The sequence below is a fragment of the Andrena cerasifolii genome, chromosome 11, assembly GCF_050908995.1.
Source record: "Andrena cerasifolii isolate SP2316 chromosome 11, iyAndCera1_principal, whole genome shotgun sequence".
NCBI lineage: Eukaryota > Metazoa > Arthropoda > Insecta > Hymenoptera > Andrenidae > Andrena > Andrena cerasifolii.
Window position 1 is genome coordinate 4,388,985 of NC_135128.1, and position 27,347 is coordinate 4,416,331.

Below are 27,347 nucleotides of genomic sequence, written 5' to 3' on the forward strand. Positions count from 1 at the left end.
TATTTCTGTATTTTTCTTATCACTTCTTAAGGGGTTGCGCCACTCCGAGGCGCTCGAAACAGCACTAACTACTAGACGAATTTTTTTTACCGATAGTACGAGGTTGAAAATTATTTCTTTTCTTCTTATGGGTAGAGCATGCATTAGTGCATATATTGTATAAATACTGTACAAAAATATGAAAAAATGGCCGAGGTATTTGTTGTCCCGCGAAGCTCGTCCGTCGTTACACGCGTGAGTGGTATTCCAAATTATAACACCCAGATTCGTTTGAAATGAAAGATGATGATTTTAGTGTTTTTTAATAAAATATTCCTACAATGTAGCATATGGATTTGAGAAAAAAATGTATTGCACAAATGAGAGCAAGGTGAAGAAAGTTATTCTTTTTTCACCTGACAAAACAAGCTTAAAACATTTATTATATACCAATAGGTTATCGCATCAAAAAAATGATATGCTACATTGTAGATAATACTATTAAGAATATGTGTACCAAGTTTGAAATCAATCGAACCATTTTTTAATATTTTTGTATAGTATTTATAAAATTTATATGCACTAATACGTGCTCTACACATAAGAAGTAAAGAAATAATTTTCAACCATAGTAACTGCAAAAAAATCGTCTAGTTTTGAGCGTCTCAGGGTGGCGCAACCCCTTAATATAGTCATAGCAGGAATCTGAATTTCCACCCTGGAACGTGTTAATGGCAAATACTGCCAGTATCCCTATTGCGACCACTTTATTTATTTTAATAAATTAAGAAATAATTAATAAAAGCGTAACGTATAAAGAATAGTGTACAGTAATATTAATAATAATAAGAAGAACAGTCCCAATTTAATAATGCAATTTTTTGTACACTGTTCTGTATACGTTACGTTTTTATTATGTAAAATAAATAAAATGGTAGTAACAGGGACATCTGTCCTATAGGATACATATGCATTCCATTAGGTCTGCTAACGAGAAAATAAACTCAGATATTAGTAACACTTTCCCTAAACTTTTTATTTTTCCAAACTCAGAAGAGTCCTCAAAGAAATGAAATCGTGAATGGACCTTAAAAGACATCGTAGAGTTAATAACCAAAGAAAAGAGAAGAACTACTGTAAAAGATATTAAAGAGAAGAACTACTGTAACAGATATAACAAATATAATAAATTATTTTACTCTATAGAAGGAAAAAGTGTTTTTATTTTTTCAAATGATCCAAGGAATGTGTAAAGTGTTAAGATGAAATGATAAATCATTCAGAACCAACGAAAAGGAGAACCATTTCTCGCATTTAATGCTCCTGGCAATGTAGATTTGTAAAAGCAACTCAAATCTAGATTCCAGCCAAAGTACTCGAGTCGATACTTACTTCGGAGCCCTGTGCCCCCTTTCGTTTCGACAGTCTCGTACGTGCAATTCGAGGCGATGATCCTTGAGCGATTGAGCTAAACTGGCGCAATGGATAAATTGCGGTACGCATTGACAGACGCTCTTCTTTTTTCGTGTTCCTCGTATCTACTGGCTCCTCTCTTCGTCGATCGACGATGAACGGGAAGAACGACCGATCATTACGTTCAATTAACCCTTCGGCGAATATGCCTGGGTCTGATCTGACCCATGTTCTCAATATTTTTAATTTGTATTATGAAAACCAGCTCTGGAGTTTGAAATATTAATTACTATAAAGAAAATATCACGTTCCTAAGCCTAGTTCACATTAGTCAAGTTTGTATTTCAAGGCAAGTGAAGTTGAAAGAATCTCTACTTCGCTTGAGACTTGAAAGAAACATGAAAGGATATTTCAAGTCAAGTGAATAACAGGTTCGCATTGGTAAAGTAGTGCCAACTTACTTGAATTCAAGGAGCTTGAAGTCAAGTTACTTGGCTAATGTGAACGAGGCTTAAGCGACATTAAGTCACAACTCATTTCCCATAAATTTTCGTACACCAAATGTTTCTAGTAAACGATCGTCTCTCTAGTAGGGCTGGAACTATTCGAATAATTTAATATTCGAATATTTTACAAGTATTCGAATGCTACGAATAAACTTCGAATATTTGAGTATTCGAATGTTATTATTCGAATATTATTCGAATACTGCACACCGTACTATTCGAATACATCAGTATTCGAATACTTGGATATTCGAATACTTAAATATTCGAATCCTTTGATATTCGAATACTTAAATATTCGAATCCTTTGATATTCGAATACTTAAATATTCGAATCCTTTGATATTCGAATACTTAAATATTCGAATACTTTGATATTCGAATATTTAAATATTCGAATAGTATTCGAATACTTGGATATTCGAATACTTAAATATTCGAATGGCATTTGAATACTTGGATATTCGAATACTTAAATATTCGAATAGTATTCGAATACTTGGATATTCGAATACTTAAATATACGAATAGTATTCGAATACTTGGATATTCATTGGTTGCATTTCGTCAACATTTTTTCAGCTGTTTTATCCGTCAAGATTGTCTCTTTTCACAACAGTACGTGTAAAATCTGTGAAAATTAAAACCGTTATAACTCAGCAACCGTTTAATAGAAATTCGTTTAAAATTTTTGGAGCACATCAGGAAGATTAGAAAGAACAATCTCACAAATTTTCATCGACTTGGTACCATTTTTAAGATAGGTCCGATACATCCTTAAACATCGGGCATGTTAAAAATGTTAATGACCTTTTAGTAGCTGGGAAACAGAATAGAAGTTCCACTATTATTCCTGTATGCAACTAAAATTTACGATTCGACTAACTTTTACACTAAAATTCATAGTTGTGGGCGCCGTTTGTCTCCTGGCAACCAATATTTCCAGACCCAGTCCGCCACTGTGCACAGGATGCGAGTCCCAAAACCCATCGAGTGTAACAACTTCAGTGATACCGTTCGTCTCGTCATTGAAAAGTTGATAAAGCACTTTCACTCTCGTTGCTCCTCTCACCGAGTATTCACGCTCTGCACATTAATCAACGATAAAACACCGTTTCCCCCGGTCGATTCTCGCTCCAGGATCGCGCAGCATCCGATTCGCGTGGTAAAACGATGTAACGCGCCTTAATTGGCCCGCAATTAATAATGCAATGTTGCGTGCACAGGCCGAGCTGCGGCGTAACACACGATCATCCTGCATGCGGAATCAGCATGCTGCTCGTTAGGGCTCGTTTACACAGCACCGACCTTGAAAACTGATTAAAATGTTACCAGATCCCCCGTCTCTGACAATTCGACGCGCTTCTCCTCTCCCATGAATCTGCGGGAGTAATCTGCGCGAAAGCTGCAGCGTCCCTTTCGCTCTTTTATTTATTCCTGCCTTTGAATTCAACGTCTGGGGTTGTCGGATGGGATAGCGTACCAAGGCATTCATCAATATATGTTTTTTCAGTGCCTATAAACACCTAGCCAGTGATTTTTCTACGCGCTCCATTTGATGAAAATAAGGCAAATTTGGGGGAATTTTTTAAAAGCAAAGTATTGAGTGTTATAACTCCAAACTTTGTACGTTTATTAATTGACATTCGAAGAATGTGTTCAATTTTTTCCATGCAATAATAATAATTTTATTCCAAATTACAGTGGCAGTAGTAACAGGGGGTTGAAAAAATGTTTGTTGCTGGCGAACAGGATTCTGGCTGACGTAGTTATCTGAAACAAAAAACGCAAAATTTTTCTTAATCTATATGAGCGTGGCTATGGCAATAACTAGAACGAATAATAAATCTTGAAAAACAGTAAAATGGTAGCGATCCAAATAAAAAATCCCATTTTATGTAAAAGAATTTATTAGTTGTCTGTGTTACGAAACTCGAATTTTAACTTAAGATCAGAGGATTGGGGGTAGATCTCTGGAGCGTGAGAAGCTTGTGAAACTGAATGGAAATCCGTTTGCATATAGTTAGGGTACCTAAGGTATTTAAGGCATCATTTTATTTGCGTGACCAAAATCATCCCCGCGTATGGTTTAATAAACTCGATTATTCCCCGTTCCTCTCCGGTTCCGTTCCAACGTCAACACTCAGCACAGTGGTGCGTCATCTGTTTTTCGCGAAGTGGTAGTAACAGCCGGGACACAAACGCGTATTTTTGGGAATGAGGACGTCCGTTGGAGCCATTTGTCCGTGTGTCCAGATCCTGGGACAAGGTTCTCTCACGCACAATAATCGGCGTATTGCGTCAATCATCTGTACTTGACCAGGGAGCGGTCTAGCAGCTGATGACCTTAATAGCACGTCGTATAAATATACAGTGTCGTCCATAAGCATCGGGGCACCTACTGTATATGCAGAAAATATGATTTGGTACGCGATTGAATACTTCCCACTGCTTTTAATTTAAAATACCAAATCAAGTAAAATTTGCTAGACTTCTTTAATAAATTTGCAACGTTTCTTTGTCGTTTTCTTTGGGCCTACTTTGCGATTATTCTGCGCAAAGTAGGTCTGCTAATATTTATGAACGACAGTGTATGTATGCATTTATATTTATTCCATACTATTGATAAGTTCGTGTATCATACCATTTTGGGAAAATTGAAAAAAGCAAACGCTCAGATCGGTTGCAATAATAAAATATTTATTTAACAAAAACGTAAAGATAGAAATTAATAAGAAACAATCTGCGAATTTTCTATAAAGCCCCGCGCATTTTAGATAAATAAAATCGAAATTAACAACAAGTGGTATTTAGTAATTGCCATTTCTTTGAATAACATAAAAAATGCGGTTCGGCGTTGACAAAATCAAACTTTGCATTTGCAGATTATTGATCAGAGTCGCATTGAAGAGCTTTTTCTTGAAAGTTGTCACAAGCGAGCTCGTTATGAAATCTGCCACTCGTGGACTGCCACTTGTAATAAATTAAATTAATTATAGAATTCGTGGAACTTTGACCATGTTAATTCGTGCCTCGTCGCTGAGATTTATGACTCATGGTTCTGTCAATCTCGTTGGCTTTACAGCGTGCGCCTAGTGGCTTTGGCATTGTCGCAAACTGTACTCTGTTTCGTTAAACTGTGGTCCTTTGCATATGAAACGAGGTATTATGATATGTTTACTGTGGGGCTGTCTGCGGGTTTGTAATAATTCTGCTGAAATTGTTGACAGCTTATTTACAGCCCACGTTTATTGCTTGATTCTAGTTCTCTCGAATGGAGTGGTGGCAGACAGCTGCACTGTTTATAAAGAATTTTACGTAGTTTCAATTTTCAAACGCTTCCCAGTTGGTTTGTGATGCTATCAGAGTACGATGTTGCTGGAAAGTAATTCTAAAGTAGGGGCAATTTAATAAAAATTAATATCTTAATGTAGATTCGACTAACAATAAGACGGTTTAATGGGGCTCTAATTTGTTTAACCCCTCGTTGACACACCTCTTTTTTCGATCAACTTTGACATACCTGGGTGGCTCACACCCAGAACAATTTTTGAACGACTGCCATTCTTATCTGAAGAATCCAATCGTCATGAAAAAAATCATGGGTCAATTTTAAGGTCTGTAGAATGTATTACAATAGTTCTTTTATTGAAATTTCATCACAGTTTTTGTAAAAAAAATCTGGATTACCATGTGTCGAGAAAACACGAAGAAAATCTTCAAAAAATTTTAACTCTTACAAATTCCAATATCAGAAGCTAAAAATCTACAGAGTTATTGTTCAGATATAATATTTTCAGAGAAAAAATATTTTGTAAGTCGGTTATGAGTGGTTGAATTTTATATTTTATTATAATATTCCACAAGTACATTTGCAGTTTTTTAGTCATCAATAATTCGTCTACTTCCATTTTCTGTGCCACTTCAAAAACAGCATATATAGTGAGTAACGAAAATATTCGGACACTTTAAAATTGCATAACTTTTTAAAATTAATCCAAACGACTAGGGTTTTTTTGAGAAGCTAGAAGGATTAGTTTGCTAAGTGAGGTGTTTTGTCGGTTTGAAAATAATGCACTTGGTTAGAACAGCAAAGAAACATAGTAAAGGTCGTTTTTTCAACTTTTTTTCTGAGCCTGTAATGAAAAATCCAAAAACCCGTTTGTAGATTGAAGTAGGAATAGGTCGAAGTTCGTAAAATTCGCGAAGTCAGCGATTTTCGACCTTATTCTGCGATCTTTAAGCGTTTGTAGCTCAGAGCAACGTTAACCGATTTTGACGAAATTTTAGGCATGTAGATATACAATTTACTTCAATCTACAAACGGGTTTTTTGAATTTTCATTACAGGCTCACAAAAAACGTTGAAAAAACGCCCATTACTATTTTTTTTTGCTATTCCAACCAAGTGCAATTTTTCAAAACGACAAAACACGTTACTTAGCAAAGTAATCCTTCTGGCTTCTCAAAAAAACTCAAGTCGTTTGGATTAATTTTAAAAAAGTTATGCGATTTTAAAAAGTGTCCGAATATTTTCGTTAGGTACTCACTATATGTAGAAATCGAATCCTCTTATAAATATAGAAATATTGTTCTGATAAAGACCAAGTGAATCGTGGTTACAGAGTAATTATAATAGATTACAATGTGATTCATTAATAGCCAAGATACCAACAGATAAACTTCAAATATCAATTTATATTCTCAGAACGGATTTTCTGCTCAGTGTTCGTACAGATAGGTACTAAATTCCCCTGAAAGTACCAAATAGGTACTGCCATCCCTCGATCCAAAAGTAGAAAAACTGGGTAGGAAACCCCCTAAAACGAAAGTAACATATCAAGCCACTCAACCCCTCTGTCCACCCCAAAACATCTTCCAGAAGCATCTGCTTTCGCCTCGACCAAGAGGTTCTCTAAACATCTGAAAGCAACAGCAATGCGAACTCGTAATCCAGCTGTGTAACCCAGTCACCGAAGACAACCAAAATCGTAAACGCGTTTTTTAGAACCATAGTAGCTGTCATTGAACTCAGCATCCACATTCCTGCTAGCTGGAACCCTGACTAGGGGAATTGATTATTAAAGCAAGAACAAATTCATTAACTGGATAAACTGAACAATAGGGACCCTGGCTATAACTTGAACCCAGTATACAACACCCTTCATTACACTTTTTTAATTGTTCAGCTGGTATCAATTAGTGAACAGGCTGTTGATGAAGGTAGCTGCTATGCTTGTCAAATGTTGGACTAATATTTATTCTGGACCCATCTTCAAGTAATTGCAAATCTTAGCCATTGAATCGTGGATAGATGGATAGTGGATAGACAACTATGTGGGCTATTTCCACAATCAAAGAATGTTTGAATAATAAAAAATATATTAGGAATATAATATTCTTTCTAGAACAACTCCAAATAATTAAGGAAATATGATGTAGGTTTGAGAAACCATAGGTAATAGATTAAGATAAACAATAAATAAATGACCTTCTTTAAAACACAATTCTACAAACATAACTTATAGTATTAGGTAACGTACATAATAGTATCAGGTTTTAGGACACATAATGTTAACTACAACAAGTCAATGCACATTGCAACACCGTCCAATAATGTAATGTAATGTTAATAGAAGTAGGTAATAGCTCTAAGCTGACGCGACATTAAATAAATACAGGAAAACTATGGACCCCATTTTGGGCTTCTGGATTCGTTTAGGCAGACTACGAGCCAAGCTTTTATGTTATATTTAAATCTTCCTCTGATCTGAGTCTTAGTTTCTTGAAGGAATGATGCAAATGAAAAGTAGCAGTAGGTTGATACCAGAGATAGACAAAATTTTTATATAAATAAAAATTTCGAATAACGTATAAAAGTTAAAAAAATTATTCGTCATGTGTCGAATAAAGTTAACCCTTATTCGACGCTGAAGTTGAAACGTTCGAGGAATAAGAAAATTAACTTCATTGGACACATGACGAATAATTTTTGTAACTTTTACCATTTCGTTGTTCGAAATGTTATTTAAATAAATATTTTGCCTATCTCTGGTCCAAATCGACGCTACACCTTCCAGGTGAAGGCGGAAGCCTGGAACACTTCATTTGAAATAACTGTTGCACGGACGGGTTAGAAATGGGGCATTTCCACTTCACCCCTGCTATTCCTAAGCGTGATTAGTGTCTTCGCGCTGCTATTGCCTCGAACTTGATGTCGTGTGGTCACGTAAGGGCGTGCCCGGCCGTGGAAAGGCGCGATTTCAATCGACGCGCAGGTATAGTTATAGTATACTTCCTGGAGATCGAAACGAAGCACGCTTAACGAGTCGAGCGAGCCAGCTGGTCGTTAGGTGTAATTGCGGTGGAACGGTCATTAACGATACAAACGGTCCTGTTTTCTGTTCGCAGGCGTGCGCCCCCAGGTACATCTGGTTCTCCGTGTCCCAGACGAAGAACGATCTCGATGACAATCGAGGTGCCAAGGAATCGACGGGAAAAGATAAAATGGAACCCGTCGGCACCTGCTGGGTCGTTAGCAACAACTTCAACGAATCCCGTGAATTTTCACCCTGCCGAACGAGTGAGTTTCCTTCCCTTTTAATCTTTTTATTCTATTTTATTCTATTTTTCTCTGTTCTACATTATTTTACTGCGTTTTACTCTGTTTAATTCTATTTTATTATGTTCTACTCTGTTATACTCTATTTTATTTTATTCTGGTTTACTGTATTTTATTCTATTTTATTCTATTTTATTCTGTTTTACTCTGTTATGCTCTATTTTGTTTTATTATATTATTTTATTCTGTTCTACTCTATTTTATTCTATTTTATTCTGTTCTACTCTATTTTATTCTGTTTTACTCTATTTTATTCTATTTCATTCTGTTTTACTCTATTTAATTCTATTATATTCTATTTTACTCTGTTCTACTCTGTTCTACTCTGTTCTGCTCTAGTTTATTTTTTTCATTCTATTTTCTTCTGCTTTACTCAATTTTATTCTATTTTATTCTGTTTTACTCTGTTATACTCTATTTTATTTTATTATATTATTTTATTCTGTTCTACTCTATTTTATTCTATTTTATTCTATTCTACTCTGTTATACTCTATTTTATTTCATTATATTAGTTTATTCTGTTCTACTCTGTTCTGCTCTAGTTTTTTCTTTTCATTCTATTTTCTTCTGTTTTACTCAATTGTATTCTATTTTATTCTGTTTTACTCTATTATACTCTATTTTATTTTATTCTGTTCTACTCTATATTATTCTGGTTTACTCTATTTTATTCCATTTTATTCTATTTTATTCTGTTCTACTCTGTTCTACTCTGTTTTACTTCTTAGTTTTACTGATGCTACTGTATGCAATATAAGGGTTAAATTTCACCAGAAGTTCATGAAATTATTGCGTACCTGTAGCATTTAAAGGGGTACGATTTGGTTTGTACAAAGATTCTGTAATGTGACTTTCCTCTCACTTTCACTTTGTTACTTCTAGTTTTTTCCAATTTTTGCCCGAGGTGACAGAGGAGTATGTGTATATTCACTTCAATATAGAGTAACCTAGCTCTCTGATCTCCTAAATGTTTTCCTTTAATCCATGTCGAATGACGAGTTTCAAGGATATTGTAAAAGTTATTCCCTTGTTGTTTTTCTGAGTCTGCAAAAATGTATTAGGGAGTACGTTGATTAACGTGAAACTTTTACATCTGCAACGTGATCATGAATGTAGTGAAAAGCTCCTGTTTGCTCTGCTGTTTGATAGAATGCGATTGAGGGGTCAGTTGCCCTTGAATCTTAATTTATTTAAAAGAAAGACAAACTTTACCTATGAGCCTATAAGAATTTATTTCACTAATTCTATGAGAGCAATTTAACCAGATTTCAATTCTACGATGTTCTACTTGAAAATACTCCACACACTAATTCAACTCAGTCTACTTCTAAATTTTTCCACTTCAGGCTTTTCACAGAAATCATAAAAGCTTGATACAATTTTAAGACCGCCATACTTCTCCAACTTTCTCAAAATTCAATCACCCTCCAACGTAGCCATACTTTTCCCCACTGTCTTCCCTCCAAACTCAAAATTAAATTTAATTAATCACCCTCCCCGCTTTAAACCCTCAACGTCACCACCGAAATCCATACCCTGAACCTTCCTAATTCCTAAAATCCGTAGCAAGCGTCTCCAATGTTCCCCGTTCCGTTCCCCAGCTCATTGTTTTGGCACTCGAATAGAGCCAGCTTCCCAGAATTTATAGAGTATGCCTCGCTCTCGTTCCAAAGTTAGCTCGGCGTACACGGAGGGAAAAGAACGAAAGTAATCCGAAAAACAGTTTTCTGCATCCCGCCACGCTCACCCTGAGTGGCTATAAACAGTTGTAAACAGTGTCTTCAACCGAGGAACACTGTCCTCTTCACTCTCGCGTGCTTCGACTCGATGGTTCCGAGGGTGGGCCCGTTTCTCGAGAGGTAAATCGTGCATCCTGAAAGAAGTCCCGCAGGACGAATTTCCTCCGCGGACGACAAGGATCTTTCACAACATGTGGCCGTGTCCTCGGAGTGTAGCGGCATAAATACGCTCGGTAACAGGATATTTCCTGCCGTCCCATGTAGGTCTCTGCTGTGGCGTTTTAATGACGAAAGACGTATCGACTTTCGTTGGTCGGCCGAGCGGCTGCTTGTTTTACGGTGATTTAGAAGGTGGGACAGCTTGGATCACTTGCTTCAGTGGCAGGATTTAGGTATTCGTGTGAGAAGGTAATCGTGTTACTGTGGGCTTCGCCCGGGGAGGTTTTGAAATAATTATGGGAACGAATTGATGCTTGAACGTCCACAATACACATTTGCTGCTTCGTTTTGGTGGAATGGAGTGTGATACTTGTGGGTATAAAATATGTAGTGACGAAGTAGAGTGTCAAATTTTTGGAAAATAGGGGATGTACTGAAATGTATGAGATAACTCAGAGGAAGACTACTTTTTGTAACAAAGAGGGATCGAAAATGTGGAATAAATTTTTTCAGTAAAACTTACAAGGAACACTATTCAATTGATGATGGAGTGGCGCAGATTTTTTTATATAGATCGAAAGTATATGTCACAAAGGTCACAAAAATGTAAAGTAAAGATGCTCCCAAAAGCTGGTCTGACCTTGAAAAATCGACAAAGTTGGAACCGGGGAAAGAAGAAAAATGAGGGAAAGAGAATGATAAATCCGTTTGTTCAAAATTAATTATCTCTATCATATGAAAATATATTATAGTAAATTAATGATAATAGATTAATGATAGATTGTAATTAGAAAAAAATAATGATAATAAATGATAATAGGTACTAATGAAATCAAAACAGTGGGTAATATTAACCATTACATTCATGATAATCTTGTCGACAAGAAGGTTTAAAAAAGTGATTGAAGCAATAATAAATTTCACAATAACTGCAACGAGCGAACACTGTTTCTTTCATACCTTGATCAACGAGACAGTCTAAACATGTCACTGACATCATTAGTATTATCATTTATTATCATTATTTTTTTTCTAATTATTATCTATCATTAATGAATTATCAATCATTTACTATAATGTATTTTCATATAATAGAGATATTTAAATTTGAACAGACAGATTTGTCATTCTCTTTCCCTCAATTTTCTTTTTTCCCCTGCTCCATCTTTGTCGATCTATATAAATAAATCTGCGTGATTCCATCATCAATTGAATAGTGTTCCTTGTTAGTGTAGGTAATGCTTGCCATGGTAGGTACATATTTATTATGAAAATTCATAGCTAAGAATACTACTCCTTTGTAATTAATTTTAATGAAGCTGCATGGAGTTTGAACATTCGCCAAACCTTATTCTACATTTCTTATTCACCTTTCGATGGCGAATTGAAGAGTCTATGTAGAAAACACTGTAAGTGTCAAAATTGAAAAAAAAATTTTATCGCAACAAGTTCTACGTGCTAATTGTAATACTGTACCTATAGTATAGAATTTGATTTTTGGCACTTGCAGTGTTTTCTACAAGGACTTCTCAATTATGTCCATCCAGGTAGTACCGCGCATTTTACGAAGCTTTTTGTAACACTTGCTTTAGTACTCATACCACAGAATTAGCTCTATAATTAATACCTAATTATGAATTACTGTGGTCTTTATTATTTTGAAGAAAGTATATGATATAAAGTATATTCACGTGGGAAAGATTAGTTCTGGAGGAATTCTTTTGAAAGCAATATTTATTGTTGCGCTACTTGTTATTGTTTTCTGAGATTTGTCCAAATAGCAGTACCCAACGCTACAATCGGAAGTGCACTTTCTTCTCTTCGTTGCGATAGCATCCACCATTGTCAGGAGATAAGCTCCCTTGGAATGCGCTGCACTTTTCTGTTATCTGTGGGCGGTCGCCACTAGAACAGACTTTCAGCGCAGATTTCGGAGGTTATTTATGTGTGGCGCGGTATCATGCCTCTCCCACGTTGTTCAGATGTTTCGGAAGTCTTTCCGGTCAATCATCTTTTGTCGCCAGAAGAATGCATCTTTATGCGTGGCCTGCACGATTCGTGGTTATAAACTGAATGAATTGCAGAGGCGGATTCAGGAGCCTTTCTTGGAGGGGGCGAAATATGTAAAAATACATAAGTACGTTTTTTAACCCTCTTTTACAAGATTCAAAATTTGCTTGTAACTTATATTTTAATATCTCTATCTGATACTATAGCCTAAATAATTAAATTCACGTTAATTATTTATACAGAATAATACACAATGTCATAATATTTTTCTATTTTATTACTCTTTGGGGAGGGGGCGATCGTCCCTATTGTCCCCCTCTGGATCCGCCCTTGAAGAATTGAAAGATGTATTTTAAGAAAAACTAATATATTTAATAAAAAATAAATTTTGTTTTGGAAAATCAAATTTACATTTAAAGAACCCTTGTACTTGTAACAATTATCAATCTCTAGCTTCAGAAATTGATAATTGTTACAAGTACAAGGGTTCTTTAAATGTAAATTTGATTTTCCAAAACAAATTTTTTTGTTGGTATTTTTAATTTATATATATATATATAATTTTTATATATATTATATATTTTTAATTTATATATATATATTTATATTTATATTTGTATTTATATTTATAAATTAAAAATACCAACAAAAAAATTACAAAAATTAAGTAAAAAATTATACATAACTATTGCCTTTGAAATAAATTCTATCGGGCACCTATAATGTTTCGTAGTATTTTAAATATTGCATATTCTGAAAGTAAAAAGCGATTTAAAAAATTCTTCTACTCGAGTATCGAAATGTATTCAATATTCATTTACGCCAGAAAGTGCTATAAGTAACGTTCAATTATTGTACGTATATTTCTAGAAAATTGGAAAAGGGAGATATGTGTGCAGCGTTTCAGATTCCTTTGTCGTAGAATGCACTTTTCGCTGCAGCCACTGCATTTGGTACAGTCGTTGCGTTCAGTGCACTCCCGTGGACCAGAGAAACATCCTTTTCGCAGGCATAAATATAAACGTGTCAGTTGTTTTTAGTGTCGCGCACTTTCCAGCAAACAAAAGGCAAACATTCCCCCGCGAGCTTCTCGTCGTTCCGCAAAAGACGCGCTTACACGCGCCTGCGATGCATCTGCAGGCTAATGCACTTCCTCTCGCGCTTGGGTCCCAGATCTCTCGCCGAATTCCAAGTATTTACTCAAGACTTACTTGAACTCAAGTAACTGGAACGAAATGCACATTGCGGTACATATATATATATGTATATATATTAGGACACCCGCTGTATTTGCAGAAAACGTGATATTTGGTACAGATTCAATACCAAAAGCGTCACGTAAAGTAAAAAGTATTAGAACTCTTTTCAATAAATTTACAACGTTTTTCAAACGATTCTATTTAACTGCACTCCTCTGTCTGTTTGTTTCGTTTAAATCTTGTAATTCAATCTTAACTCACTTCCACAAATGCAATTCACTTGAAACTTTGCAGGTGTACGTTGTTAAGAAAACAATTCAGAATTTTGGAAAACTTACCCTCGAGGGGGTGCAAAATTCTATCCCCTACGATTTTAATCCATGTCCACAAATCCAATCGATTTGACACTTCATAAAATAATTGTAATTTGTTCGAAATCAAAATTAATTGTAATTTGTGAATGTGCAGATATAGGTGCCTATTTCTTTCAAACGTTTCCAAAGGGATATTTGAGTAGAGAATTCATAAGACAAAAAATTTGGTTGCAAAACAAAAACACTAAAAAGTGAAAAATAAAAAGTAGGGTGGATGTGCCATTTGTGGCCACTTTAAGGTATTGTACCAGTTTTGGCCACTTCTTAAAGAATATAATATTTTTCCGTGTAAGCAATAAATGTAACCTTATATTTCTGGCGGTATACTAAACAAAATATTTATGATGCAAAATTCTCCACATAATGATCCGCAAATAATTTAAAAAAAGGTAATTATGCGCATGGCCAAAAACAGTGCAATGGCCACAAACGGTACATGTACCCTGTATAAAAAAAAATTAAGTGAAACGATTTTATTTAACTTGTTCAATAATGCACAAAACAGTAAAAAATAATAGTGAGTGATATGTGAATGATAGTGATATGTGACTTTAAATAAAATTATACAATTGATTTGAAAAATTCTACAGAATGATCACAGAGTCTGTATGATTTTATTTAAAGTCACAATCACCATCGAAATTGTAGTACAAGAAAATAACTACTTGTTACTTTTCAGTGGATTGTTGACCAAGTTAAATAAAATCGTCTCACTTAAAATTGTTTTTTTATATATTTTTTTCACTATTATTCCACACAGAGTAGGTGTCCTACTACTTATAAACGCCAGTTTAACTCGGTAAATCTTACTAACTTTTTACTGAGAAGGTAGTCAACTTTTTCACCTTTGAAATAATAGATACCACCTCAAGTTTGCTAAATCTCTTCACGCGTTCTGTTATCTATTGGACAAGTATTATAAACTTCATCTCTGCACTCCTAATTAGGTATTTCATAGAAAGTAATTTATTTGTGGCTGATCGAAGCGGAACTTCTTACCCCTTTATGGGGCAAGTTGTTATCGCATTGGGGTAAGTTGTTACTAATAAGGGAAGATCCCGAACCCGAAAATTCAAAAACTTCTGAAACTTTGTGAATACGTACAGGATTTCTTCCTGATTACAACGCAATTTTTGTTTGCTGCTCAAATTCACTTGAAGGGGGTGAAATTAACCCCTGAAAAATCGGCTATTTTCCGATTTCGTGTTATAACCCGCGAACTGTAAGAGATAGAAAAAAAGTTTCAAGACAAAAGTCACTTCTTTTAATTAGATCTAGCATTTGGTAAAAAAATATTTTACAATTCACGAGTTACAACACAAAATCGGAAAATAACCGGATTTTCAGGGGTGAATTTACACTTCCTTTTAGTGAATTTGGGCAGCAAACAAAAATTGCGTTGTAATCAGGAGGAAATCCCCTACATATTCACAAAGTTTCAGAATTTTTTGAATTTCCGGGTTCGGGATGTTCCCTTGTAAGATATAAGAGTTACCTTTTAATGAAATATTTCATTTTCTAATGAAATATTTCATTTTCTAATGAAATAAAACAGAATTTTATTAATAATGTTTATTTATGACGGTTCGGATCAACAAAAATATATTATCTTTAAAAGAAAACCAAAACGATATAATAACCATAAACATTATCTTTGGTATAAAAACTAAAAACCTACCAGTGGCCTTAACCTACAATCACCTGTCTCATAAAAAGAAACAATTAAAGTTCACGGGAAATCTCCAAACTGCGAAACAACTCTCCAAGTCTCCAAATCATCACCCGAGCGTGAAAACACGCCTACGCCAAAATCAGATCGAATCGCCACGTAAGCATCAAAACGCTCCAATGACAGTTGAAAAGTGACTAAATCTAATGGAATCCGTGGCAACTTAATTTCGTTTCCTGGAGAGTTTGAGGAAAAGCCGCGAATTGGGCCGATTGCTTCGCAAGTCTCGCCGCAAGTTTCCTGGCGGAAAGTGTCGGAGTCGGCGACGTTATGAGCTCATCGTCCAGAAATTCCGCGATGCGAGCGAGCAATTAAACAATTTGTAGAAGCGACGGGAGAGGAAGGGTGGCGTTTGCTGCCGCGTTTCCCGAGAACCGTGGCGCGTTTTTAGCGTCGGATCGCTTATGAAGCCGTGCTGGTTGTCGCAACCTCGTCACATTTCTCTTTGCTATTGCACCGCGCATTGTTGCCTTTTCTGGAGGGAATTGCCTTGTTCCTCGGTCCCCTTATCCGTCTTCGTCTTCTTCGTGTCACTGGCTACCATTTGTCGGCGTTCGTAACGTCATAGGTGTGTAATTTCCTTCGGCGCGGATACTCAGTTACGTGGCTTCGTATGGGTGGTATTATGTACCTTCACCCTACATTATCGTTCTGCGTATATTTTTATCAAGGCTGTTCAGAGTAGCTATCGTCATTGGGGGGTGGTTATCAATTGCTGGCTGCGAAATAGTCTTCTGAAATTGGGAATTTCGTAATTTATCGGAAAGCTCTGGTATCCTATTTTGGAAAATTTAATGTTTCGACCTGAACCTGCTGATCTGATCTCCAGCAAAGCAGCAGCAAACTAAATTCCACCAAAAGAAAATGAATCATCTGTCAGGTACATAGAAAATTTAAAATAATGACCCAAAGTTTCTGTTATTTATGTGCCTTTGGAAGTGTTGCAAAGCTGTTGCATAGAATCTTCAAAGATTCTTGAGAGGAAATTGAAGATTGAACAGCTTCTATAATTTAGTACCGACGCAAGGGAGAAGAATATTATTATATTTATGATAGAAAAAGGGAGCGTATGTCTTTGAATGTATTCAGCAGCTGCAAGATGTTACAGTTATTTAAAAACTGTGTGTGAAACTCAATTCCATTTGTCCGTCTTATCATTTCTCGTTACATTTCTCCACGTCATGGCTAGAGTTCGTCCCCCACCTGCTAGAAGCATATTAACAAACATCTGTGGCTACGTAACCTTTATTTCCGTAGATTTGCTCATGCACACGTTTCCTCTGTTCGTAAAGAACAGTTGGTGGCACCTATATCTGCGTAGATACGCAATTGCCAGGTTTTTGCAACGACACGTTTGAACGCATTCCTCTTTCAAGCGTACACAGAGTTTAACACCTTTTGGAAGCACCTCGTAGATCTTAGTGGGAACATATTGCATCACTGCTTCACATTTGAATTATTATGTATTCACAGAAAACAAAATATTTTACTCACAATACTGTTTATGCACAGCTTAAAAAAAGAAGACATGTCTCAATAGTATTCTGAGCTGTGCATAAACAGTATTGCGAGTAAAATATTTTGTTTTCTGTGAATAATAATAATTCAAATGTAAAGCAGTGATGCAATATGTTTCCTTTTGTCTTCTTTTTCTAAGCTGCACATAAACAGTATTGTGAGTAAAATATTTTGTTATACAATACTATTCAGATATGTCTTCTTTTTCTAAGCTGCACGTAAACAGTATTGTGAGTAAAATATTTTGTTACACAATACTATTCAGATATGTCTTCTTTTTCTAAGCTGTGCATAAACAGTATTGTGAGTAACATATTTTGTTTTCTGTGAATAATAATAATTCAAATGTAAAGCAGTGATGCAATATGCTTCCTTTTCTCTTCTTTTTCTAAGCTGCGCGTGAACAGTATTGTGAGTAAAATATTTTGTTATACAATACTATTCAGATGTGTCTTCTTTTTCTAAGCTGCACGTAAACAGTATTGTGAGTAAAATATTTTGTTACACAATACTATTCAGATATGTCTTCTTTTTCTAAGCTGTGCATAAACAGTATTGTGAGTAACATATTTTGTTTTCTGTGAATAATAATAATTCAAATGTAAAGCAGTGATGCAATATGCTTCCTTTTCTCTTCTTTTTCTAAGCTGCGCGTAAACAGTATTGTGAGTAAAATATTTTGTTTTCTGTGAATAATAATAATTCAAATGTAAATCAGTGATGCAATATGCTTCCTTTTCTCTTCTTTTTCTAAGCTGCGCGTGAACAGTATTGTGAGTAAAATATTTTGTTACACAATACTATTCAGATATGTCTTCTTTTTCTAAGCTGTGCATAAACAGTATTGCGAGTAAAATATTTTGTTTTCTGTGAATAATAATAATTCAAATGTAAAGCAGTGATGCAATATGCTTCCTTTTGCCTTCTTTTTCTAAGCTGCGCGTAAACAGTATTGTGAGTAAAATATTTTGTTACACAATACTATTCAGATATGTCTTCTTTTTCTAAGCTGTGCATAAACCAGCATTACCTTTCTCATTCATTTTATTCATAGTTAAATCTAAGTAATACAGATTAGTTCGCAGAACAGTTTTACGACTGAATCTCGCCTTTACGCTTTTCTTCTTTCTCCATCTTCATTCCCTATTTTTGTATCTATGTGCAACAACGACACTTAATAATAATAGTAATATTAACATACTTCTTTAACGAATATTGCAGATTTTTAATTTCTTCTTTCCTTTAAATATCTTCACTTACAGATATTTCTTCCAAAACTTCTAATTTAAAATAGAAATATTATTATCGCAACTGCAAACATTTCTTCGCTATATTTCTTCTTCAGGTGCGTCATTGGTATCCTCTATTTGCCCTCGACTTATGCTCCAAGCTTCGCCGTTTAAGTTTAAATAGATACCGCGAATTCTTTTCTTGCACGTAGACAGATAGAGGCGATCAGTCTGTTTCCTGCTGGTGCACGGCGATAGCGAAAAATCGACTGGTCGACTAATGGCTTGTAAAGCGTTAAGTGTGCTGCAAGGAGAAAACAAGGATATGGTTAGCCGCTACTAAAAAGAGCTTTTAGAGCGACGATGGGGGTCCCGGAGTGGGCACGGACGCGACATTTATGATTCACACTCTGTCCATTACCTTCGACGTGTTCGGACAGTGATATACGAGACGAAAGCAGAACTAGTCTGATCCGCTCTTCTCGAAACCGCGATTCCGAAGAAATCGGGCTGTTATTGCGGTGTGCAGTTTCTAGTATTTCCCTTTAAACGCTCGGCGATTTTATCTAAACTTGGTGCCGAGCATGAGGCGTTTCTTTTTATGCCGACCAGGAAACTGAAACTTTTTCTGCGAACTCGCGTCGACGGATATTAATTTACGAAATGGACACGAGCGAACTTCTTAATCGTAATTACGCTCTCAACGCTGATCAGTGTATTATATTGTCGATTGATATATTATAGCACGTGGTGTACGATTTATTTTGTAAATTGCGTGCAACTTTAATTCACTTTGGCATAAATGAACTTAGGTGTAGGTAGAGATAAGGGGATATTGCGTATTTTATAAAATAATAATAGTCGCATTTTTTTAAATTTTGAGCGTTTAACTCTCGCTAGACTGATATTGGGTCTGCTTAGGCCCACCATGAATATTAAACTTTTAATGTTACTTATTAGCAGTGAAGTATTGTCATGAAGGGGATAAAAAATCATTTGTTTGCAAAATATATTATAAAGTACGAAGCTGATTATAAAAAACTATTTACATAGCTGATTTTATCGTTTAAAAAAAGCACAGTTTGTAATTTAAACTTTATGCTTATACCTAATAGTTTTCTAGATATTCAAGAAAATATGTTTTCGACTCCCAATTTTAAGAGCTGTTCTCACCCTTTCAACATGTTTGGCGATTACTCTGCCAAATTATAATGTTTGTTTAGTTGAATAAACTCAATTACTGTATTTTAAATTTACATTATTTATTAGACAAATAACTGATATGAAACCGTGCACGAACTAAAAATTACACTTCTTTATTTATTAAATAAAGAACTGATGAAACCGGGTACAAACTGAAAATTACACTTTTTTAATGTATATATAATTATAGGTATTTAAGGTATATAGGATTTTTTACAAAAATTGTTTAATAAAGAGTTAAAACAAAGTCAGACAAAATGCATCTTGAATTACACAATTAAAGCTGTCCAAGGCACTTTGTCTGCGAATACGTAACACCTGTTCTACGATACTTACAAGCAACAGGAATTTGTTTTAAAATCTAGTATCGTGGTCGAAGTTACCCCACTTGACGGTGCACCGTAGTCGTCTGAGTTGGATAATAAACGTGTCACCCGTGAGAGAACCGCGAAGGAGCGCACCGTCTACGTCCAGCGAAAGTGGCAATGAATCGAGCTAACTGCATTCCTCGATGAAAGCCGCCCACTCGTCAAAGCCGCACGTCGGGTGGGCCTTGAAGTGAAAGGACGGGAAAAAAATCGTAATTAGAAGGCGCCATCGCCTCCAGGGGCCACTAACTCGCCACACCGTTCTAACGAGGCCAATTAGCACTTGATCCTGCTTGAATTACGATCGCGTTACCGATCCAGCCGCGCGGTTCTTCTTCCAGCGCCGTTTCATTAAAACGTACCGTCGCCCGTCGCTATTATTCGCGCTGGCCAATCAAAATCACGGGCAGTTTGTCCGAGGACGGAGTATTAGGGATAGGAATGCGCCGGAGACAAGATCTCGAATTCCACGACGATCCGTTTTTATGGCGATTTTATTGCGGCATGCGCTACCAGCAAGTGGCTGCAATTGCCAGAGAAAGATAAACTCCGCGGTGTTTAATTTGTCTCGTAGCGACGCTGTTTCTCCTCGATGATCTCGAGTTGCGAATTAGCCTCGGCTCTACTGGTGACGATGTTTCGAAGGGTGGTTTTGTGATCGCTTGGAGGATATGGGGTGTATACTGCTGGACACAATTTTTGGCCGATCGGCCACGCGAAAAGTTAACCGAAATTCGGATTTTGAAGTTTGTAATGAATACAGTAAGTAAATATAACAAAACAAAGTAATAAAGTCTTTTCAGAAACTTTTAAGCAAATATTCGAATATTCAGTTTGCTTGAAATAAGCAAGGGTTCGGTGACTTATGAACGGGAGTACAGAAACTGAATTATAGACAATTTTCATATTCGTTAAATTATGTTACATTATAAATAATTTTCTTTATTACTGCAGATACAAAATTTCGTTCCATTTTTTTTTTAATTAGCAAGAAGTCATTTCGGAGGGTGTCGTTCGATGAATTGTTTAATGCAGGTTTCAATATTGAAGCTTGTTACAAAGATCGTGGATAAATTGAAAGTTTACGACGACCTTCCAAGCTTTAGCAGGAAAAGAATAGTTTCGATAGAGGGTACTTAATCGCTCATCGACACACCCACACAATTACGCGGAATCGGAATTACAGTAGCTCCATTCATTCGGTGTTACTCGATTAAGGGTCGCGTGCGCAACGCGAACGCTTTCACCGCACCGTTCTAATTTCTTTCTTAAGAATCGAACCGCTGTTTCTCAACGAAATTATCGACTTCGCGGAATAACAGTTTCCTCAAAATTATTTTCCCTCCACCATTAGATCAAATTTATCCCAATCCACTCCATACGATCCCTTTTCTATAATTATTCTTCTCATAAATATATCAGTCTTTAGTAGTATTTATTTGTCATTATCCAGGAAAGTTTATAATATAAATTGAATCGCCGTCCTTTGTGTAATTACATGAAACGAGAATTTTATTATTATCTATTTAATTACTTCAAATTATTTCTTCCTCATCTTCTAGTTATTACAGAATGGGCTTTTAATTGATGTGCAAGTTCGCAATGAGTTTTCAACAGATTTCTTTGGATGTGATAAAAAATATCGTGCACATGATGGGTTAGATTGAAAGAAGAATCTAGTTGTTATCAGACTAATTTCGAGCTGTTAATTTTCCCACTGCGAACAGCGTTTCTTGCATGAAAACACTTCTGTGGCACTTGTCGCGGGTCCAAGTTCGAGTGCAGGGCACTTTCTCACTGACAAGAATAGCACCCTCGCAAAGCATCGAGACGCGAAGGATTATAAATAGATCGACCAGAGGCGATATCGCCTAATCGAACCTGCCTTTTGTCGCTTCACACATTACGCCTCCCTTACCAGATCTCTCGTGAGCACGATAAAGTCCAGGTACTATATAACAACAGTTCGAGGTGATCGAAACTAATTTGGTAAGAAAAAAGTGTTTCACAATGGAGTTGCGACAGTCGTTCTGTAGCTCTGTCTTTGCTACATTCCGCCTATTTCTGCTGAATTCTCGTTCCGAAAAGTTTCATTCCGAACTTGAAATAGGTTTGCAGAGAAATTCTCCCATTATTTGTACCTTAGCTGAATGTTCTACCAGGCACAGTTTGTCAAAATGATTTTTGGGCGATGCAACTTACAGAGGTATTTGCTTACGATTAGTAAGAAAGCTTAAGGAACAGTGAAACTCGCAAGGGAGCATCCCGAATCAGGAAATTCAGAAAATTCTGAAACTTGGTGAATGTGTAGGGAATTTCCTCCTGATTGCAACGGAATTTTTGTTTGCTGCCCAAATTCACTAAAAGGGAGTGTAAATTCACCCCTGAAAATCCGGTTATTTTCCGATTTTGTGTTATAACTCGTGAGTTGTAAAATATTTTTTTACCAAATGCTAGATCTAATTAAAAGAAGTGACTTTTGTCTTGAAACTTTTTTCTATCTCTTACAGTTCGCGAGTTATAACACAAAATCGGAAAATAGCCGAATTTTCAGGGGTTTATTTCACCCCCTTCGAGTGAATTTGGGCAGCAAACAAAAATTGCGTTGTAATCAGGAAGAAATCCCGCACGTATTCACAAAGGTTCAGAATTTTTTGAATTTCCGGGTTCGGGATCTTCCCTTGTTAGTCTTTTAATTCGGCGGAACGCGCACCCCAATATGCAACACACGTTGTCGCCACAAAAACACCCAAAATTGAGAGTCAAACTCTACCGTACACGTAAAGCCGCGTATTCACCTGCGCATTCGCCCCGAATGTGCATTCGGCGCGCACCGATTTTTTGCTCGTCCGGTGTTCGGCGCGCATTCGGGCCGATCCGCTTGTTGGCGGTCCATCAAAGCGCGCCTTCGGGTTCGAACAATACCATGAAATGGACGCCGCAAATTTCACTCAACCCCGAACGCGCGCCGAATGCGCGCCGAACGCGCGCTGAGCTCCGAACGGGCAAAAAATCGGTGCGCGCCGAATGCACATTCGGGGCGAATGCGCAGGTGAATACGCGGCTTATCTCCTTTCCAATTGCACCAGTAACAGCAAACCACTCAATACAGAGCATCAAAACACTATTAAGTTGCGCATTCACCTGTGCATTCTCCCCGAATGTGCATTCGGCGCGCACCGATTTCTTGCTCGTTCGGTGTTCGGCGCGCACCGATTTTTTGCTCGTTCGGTGTTCGGCGCGCACCGATTTTTTGCTCGTTCGGTGTTCGGCGCGCACCGATTTCTTGCTCGTTCGGTGTTCGAACCCACATCCCTCTATACCACTTAGGGAATCCAATCCCGGGATCGTAAACCCGGCTGTTTTTTGGATTCTAAAACTCCCGGGATGTGACGTATCAAGTTATAACTTATCCCGAGATTTTCGAGAATTTTTAAAAACGTAAATTACTTTATGAACAACTGAAAAATATAAAAATGGAACCCAAAAAACAGCCGGGATCCCGAGATCCCGGGATTGAATTCCCTAATACCACTGCTACCGACTTATTCCATTCCCATTCACTACACTCTAATAACTTATTTAACTTGGTCGAACTCCCTCTCCCATTGTTTCCCTTGTCGCCTCTACTCCTACCCAACCGTCCCTTCTTTTTCCTCTTCCCAAGTCCTCATCAACTCCGTCCACGTTCCCACGAAATTAGCTAGTCTCACTTCAGTCACCAGCAACCGAACACGCAGTGCCTGAATCGGTCTCGAATAAAAAGTTGCCTATCGCTCTATTCGATGTCACCTCCAGCAACAAATTAAATCTCAGACAGCCAGCAAGCGGCAAGCCTCTCTGCAAGTCTCCCTTGCATGTCCCGTGGCATTGGGAAGATTAGAGGCCACCTTTGGCGACTTATTGTCCAATCTTATTCGCATGCACCGGGAGAAACGTCGGCGCCGATCGATGGCGCGCTTTGTGCCTCCCTTTTTCCCCCCCGATGCTCGTACACGGCTCTGGGATCGTCGTCGACGACCGATTGATGTAATTGCGTGACTGGCAGCTCGTCTAAAGTGACCGATCGGCCGTCAGGGCCCCTTCGTCGCCGCTCATAACGTATGTATACGTGGCCATGCAGAAGAAGGCATGGCCCCCACGCTCCTGGTGCGGTGTATGGTGTATCCCACCGGATATTCCTCCCATACAGCCGTCGTTTTCTTACTGGCCTGCCATGCGGCTACGCGCTCGCGTCTCGTCTACGAGCTACCCGATTAAAACGACGACGAAACACCGTCTACCGAGGCCCACCGTGGCCACAGACGTTGGAAATTGTATTTCAAAGTTAAGGGGTTGCACACCTTTGACAGGTCGGAAAATACGGTTATTCTTATGATTTTTTTTTCGTGTAACAAACGTTCTATTTGAAAATCAAGATATATAAGGTTTTGTGTATAAATTAAGGTGTATTCTCTTTAAAAAGGAATTTGATATCTTAAGGTGGGGTTCTCGTCTAACAGCCCCAAAAGTAAATGATTTTTTTTTTTAAAAACTGTTGGTCATATTGGATTAAACTCTTTTGGGATATGAGGAGGCATCTTTAAATTTGCAGATATATTTTTTTTATGTCGATTCTTCTTGTTATTTATTAATTATTGTGGAATCTTGACCACCTCCTCGACGATGGAACTCCTGTCAATTGGCGGGATTTGTAGCACCTATCACAGTCATCTTATCGAAAACAAATAGAAGTTTCTTAAAGTTAGATGGTTTACGCTGGTATTGGTCCACTTTAGAGAAAAGAAATGAAAAATTGAAAGAGTTATAGCGTTTGAAAGGAAAAGTAAGTTTTTTTCTTAGACAATTTTTTCATATTATTCTTTATATCGGCGAAAAAAGTATTATAAATAAAAACTAAAATTAAAATTTTTGGTCCAATACCAGCGTAAATTATTTAACTGTAAAAATATTTTCTTCTTTTTGCAATGGAATGACTGTAACAGGTGCTACGCCTGCCGCCAATATCGTCGAAAAGGTTTACAATAATTAATGAATAATAAGAAGGATCAACATAAACAAAATATTTTCTGGAAGCTTAAAGATGTATCTTTATATCCGGAAAGAGTTTAATGCAATATTAACAATAGCTTTTTAAAAAAAAAATCATAAATTTCGGGGGCTGCTACAGGAGAATCCCCCCTTAAGGGGTTATAGAAAGGCGGTGGAAAAGAGGCGAATGTTTGTGAATTTTTTTTTAAAAAGCGGAAGCATATATTCTTACAAAACTTTTTGCACTTAAAAGAGCATCATTTAAAGAACATTTGGTAATTTTTTTGTGTGAAAATATTTACGTTTAGAATAAACTAACAACCCACATCCAAGAAGCCTTTTTAAAAATTTGCTTTTGCGGTGAGCACTGCCATTCAGAACCTAGATTATCTAAAATCAAAATACAAAAAAGATTTCGTTAATATATTAATGTATCCTCTGATTGGCGAAGGGAATGTCCGAAATATTAATTTAAAACAAAATGGCGGTTATTTAAAGTTGAAATCCTAATTTTTTCGTGCAAAAATCACGCGAAAAAAGTCAGAATTTCAACTTTAAATAGCCGAAATTTTGTTCTAATGGACTTACACTGATTGGCTTCTGAATCCCCCAGTACAATTAGTTCATCACGATAAACGACTAACCGAATCTCAAGAAGAGAAAAAACCACGAAGCTTTCCTCCACCTTCGTCTGCAATACCTTCGTCTCTCGGACCTTATGTATTTTTCGATCAACCTCCATGAAGCACAAAGCTCGGAGGTTTCGATAGAGGGTACTAAGGATGAGGCAGTGGCACTGCGGCAGCCAATCGAGCCTCTCTCCTCGTCCCTCGACAATTCATCAATTACCAGTTAATGGGTAGCGAGTAATTATAGCGACTTGATCGTAACCTTGACGAGTTAATGGGGAATCTACCATAGAATAGCGAGGGTTTTGTTGCTTCTGTCCACTGATAATGGCCGATTGTCGGTTAATGGCAGCGACTCGTGGCGATTACGTTGGCGCAGCTTTGACGAGTGTGCACAGCTTATTGACGCTAACATCCAGTGTCAAGCCAAGATTAATCTTTCCCGCGGCGGTCACATTCGCGCGATCAATCTTACGCGCGAGTTCCAGGGAATGTGAAAGCGCGATTCGTCTCCTGCTGGAGCTGTTCCTCCTCCGTGGCTTGAATCGGAGGCATGGGTAGAGTGCCAGGGAGTTCAATTGGCACGTTTCAAATCTGAGTTCCACAGTTGTTTAAATATGGGAGAAAGGTGGTGGTAACAAAAGCCATGGCTCGATTACAGTTTTTTTAATAAACAGGACAATGTAGGTACTTCTTATCATTCCTCTAGTCGATCTAATTCGTGGTGTTATTCCTTCTCGAATTAGGCTCTTTTCGAGTGATTAGTCTTCTTAATAGGGCTCTTACTTTTCGCGGGTTTGCGGTTACCCAGGTACCCGGTTAACCGGTTTCTACCCGGTTACCTGGGTAACCGGTTAACCGGTTCCTACCCGGTTACCCAGGTACCCGGTTAACCGGTTTCTACCCGGTTACCCAGGTAACCGGTTAACCGGTTTCTACCCGGTTACCTGGGTACCCGGTTAACCGGTTTCTACCCGGTTACCTGGGTAACCGGTTAACCGGTTCCTACCCGGTTACCCGGGTGCTACCCGGGTTTGCGGGTAATACGGTTACGATTACCCGATACGCATGTTATACGGTTAATCGACGAAATACCGATTATTGCAGTGGATCGTAATAAACATTACACCTGTCTTATATTTATCTGTAATCTGTAAAATATTTCAACATGAAAGAAAAAATAGAAATTGAAAATATTGTGTTTCGTAACGTTTGTGTACAATGCACATGTAATGTTTTAATAGTAAGTTCAGTCGCTTCATTCTGGATCTTTATTCGTGTATCAAAAAATTCGTTTTTTACATACAATTGTACACGCGTTTCGTTGTCTTTTTTCTCGTAAATTTCCTTTTAAATCATATGGCCATAACCCAGTAATAGTACTTTGCGTGACAAGGGAGAGAAGAAAGCGATTTCGACGAGCGTTAAGTTTGCTGCCCGAGATGGCTGTCGAACTGTGTTACCCGTATCATACGAGTATCGAGTACCCGAAACCGTAGTACCCGCAGACCCGGGCAGACCAGGTTTAACCCGGTTAACCGAGTACCCGGGTCACCGGGTATCAAGAGCCCTACTTCTTAATCCTATCAGTACTGCAAATTTTTTTTCAGTTGATACTGATAATAATTGAAGTAGCAG

The 27,347-nt window shown here is 37.2% G+C and overlaps 1 protein-coding gene across 2 annotated transcripts in view; it reads left to right on the forward strand.

Moving 5' to 3' along the window:
- Nucleotides 1-27,347, forward strand: part of If (integrin subunit alpha inflated) — a 166,077-nt gene that overhangs the window by 92,891 nt on the left and 45,839 nt on the right. For both annotated transcript variants that reach the window (XM_076822718.1, XM_076822719.1), the window contains exon 4: nt 8,309-8,480. In XM_076822718.1, the coding sequence (XP_076678833.1) occupies nt 8,309-8,480 (172 nt within the window). The remainder of the gene's footprint in view (nt 1-8,308; nt 8,481-27,347) is intronic.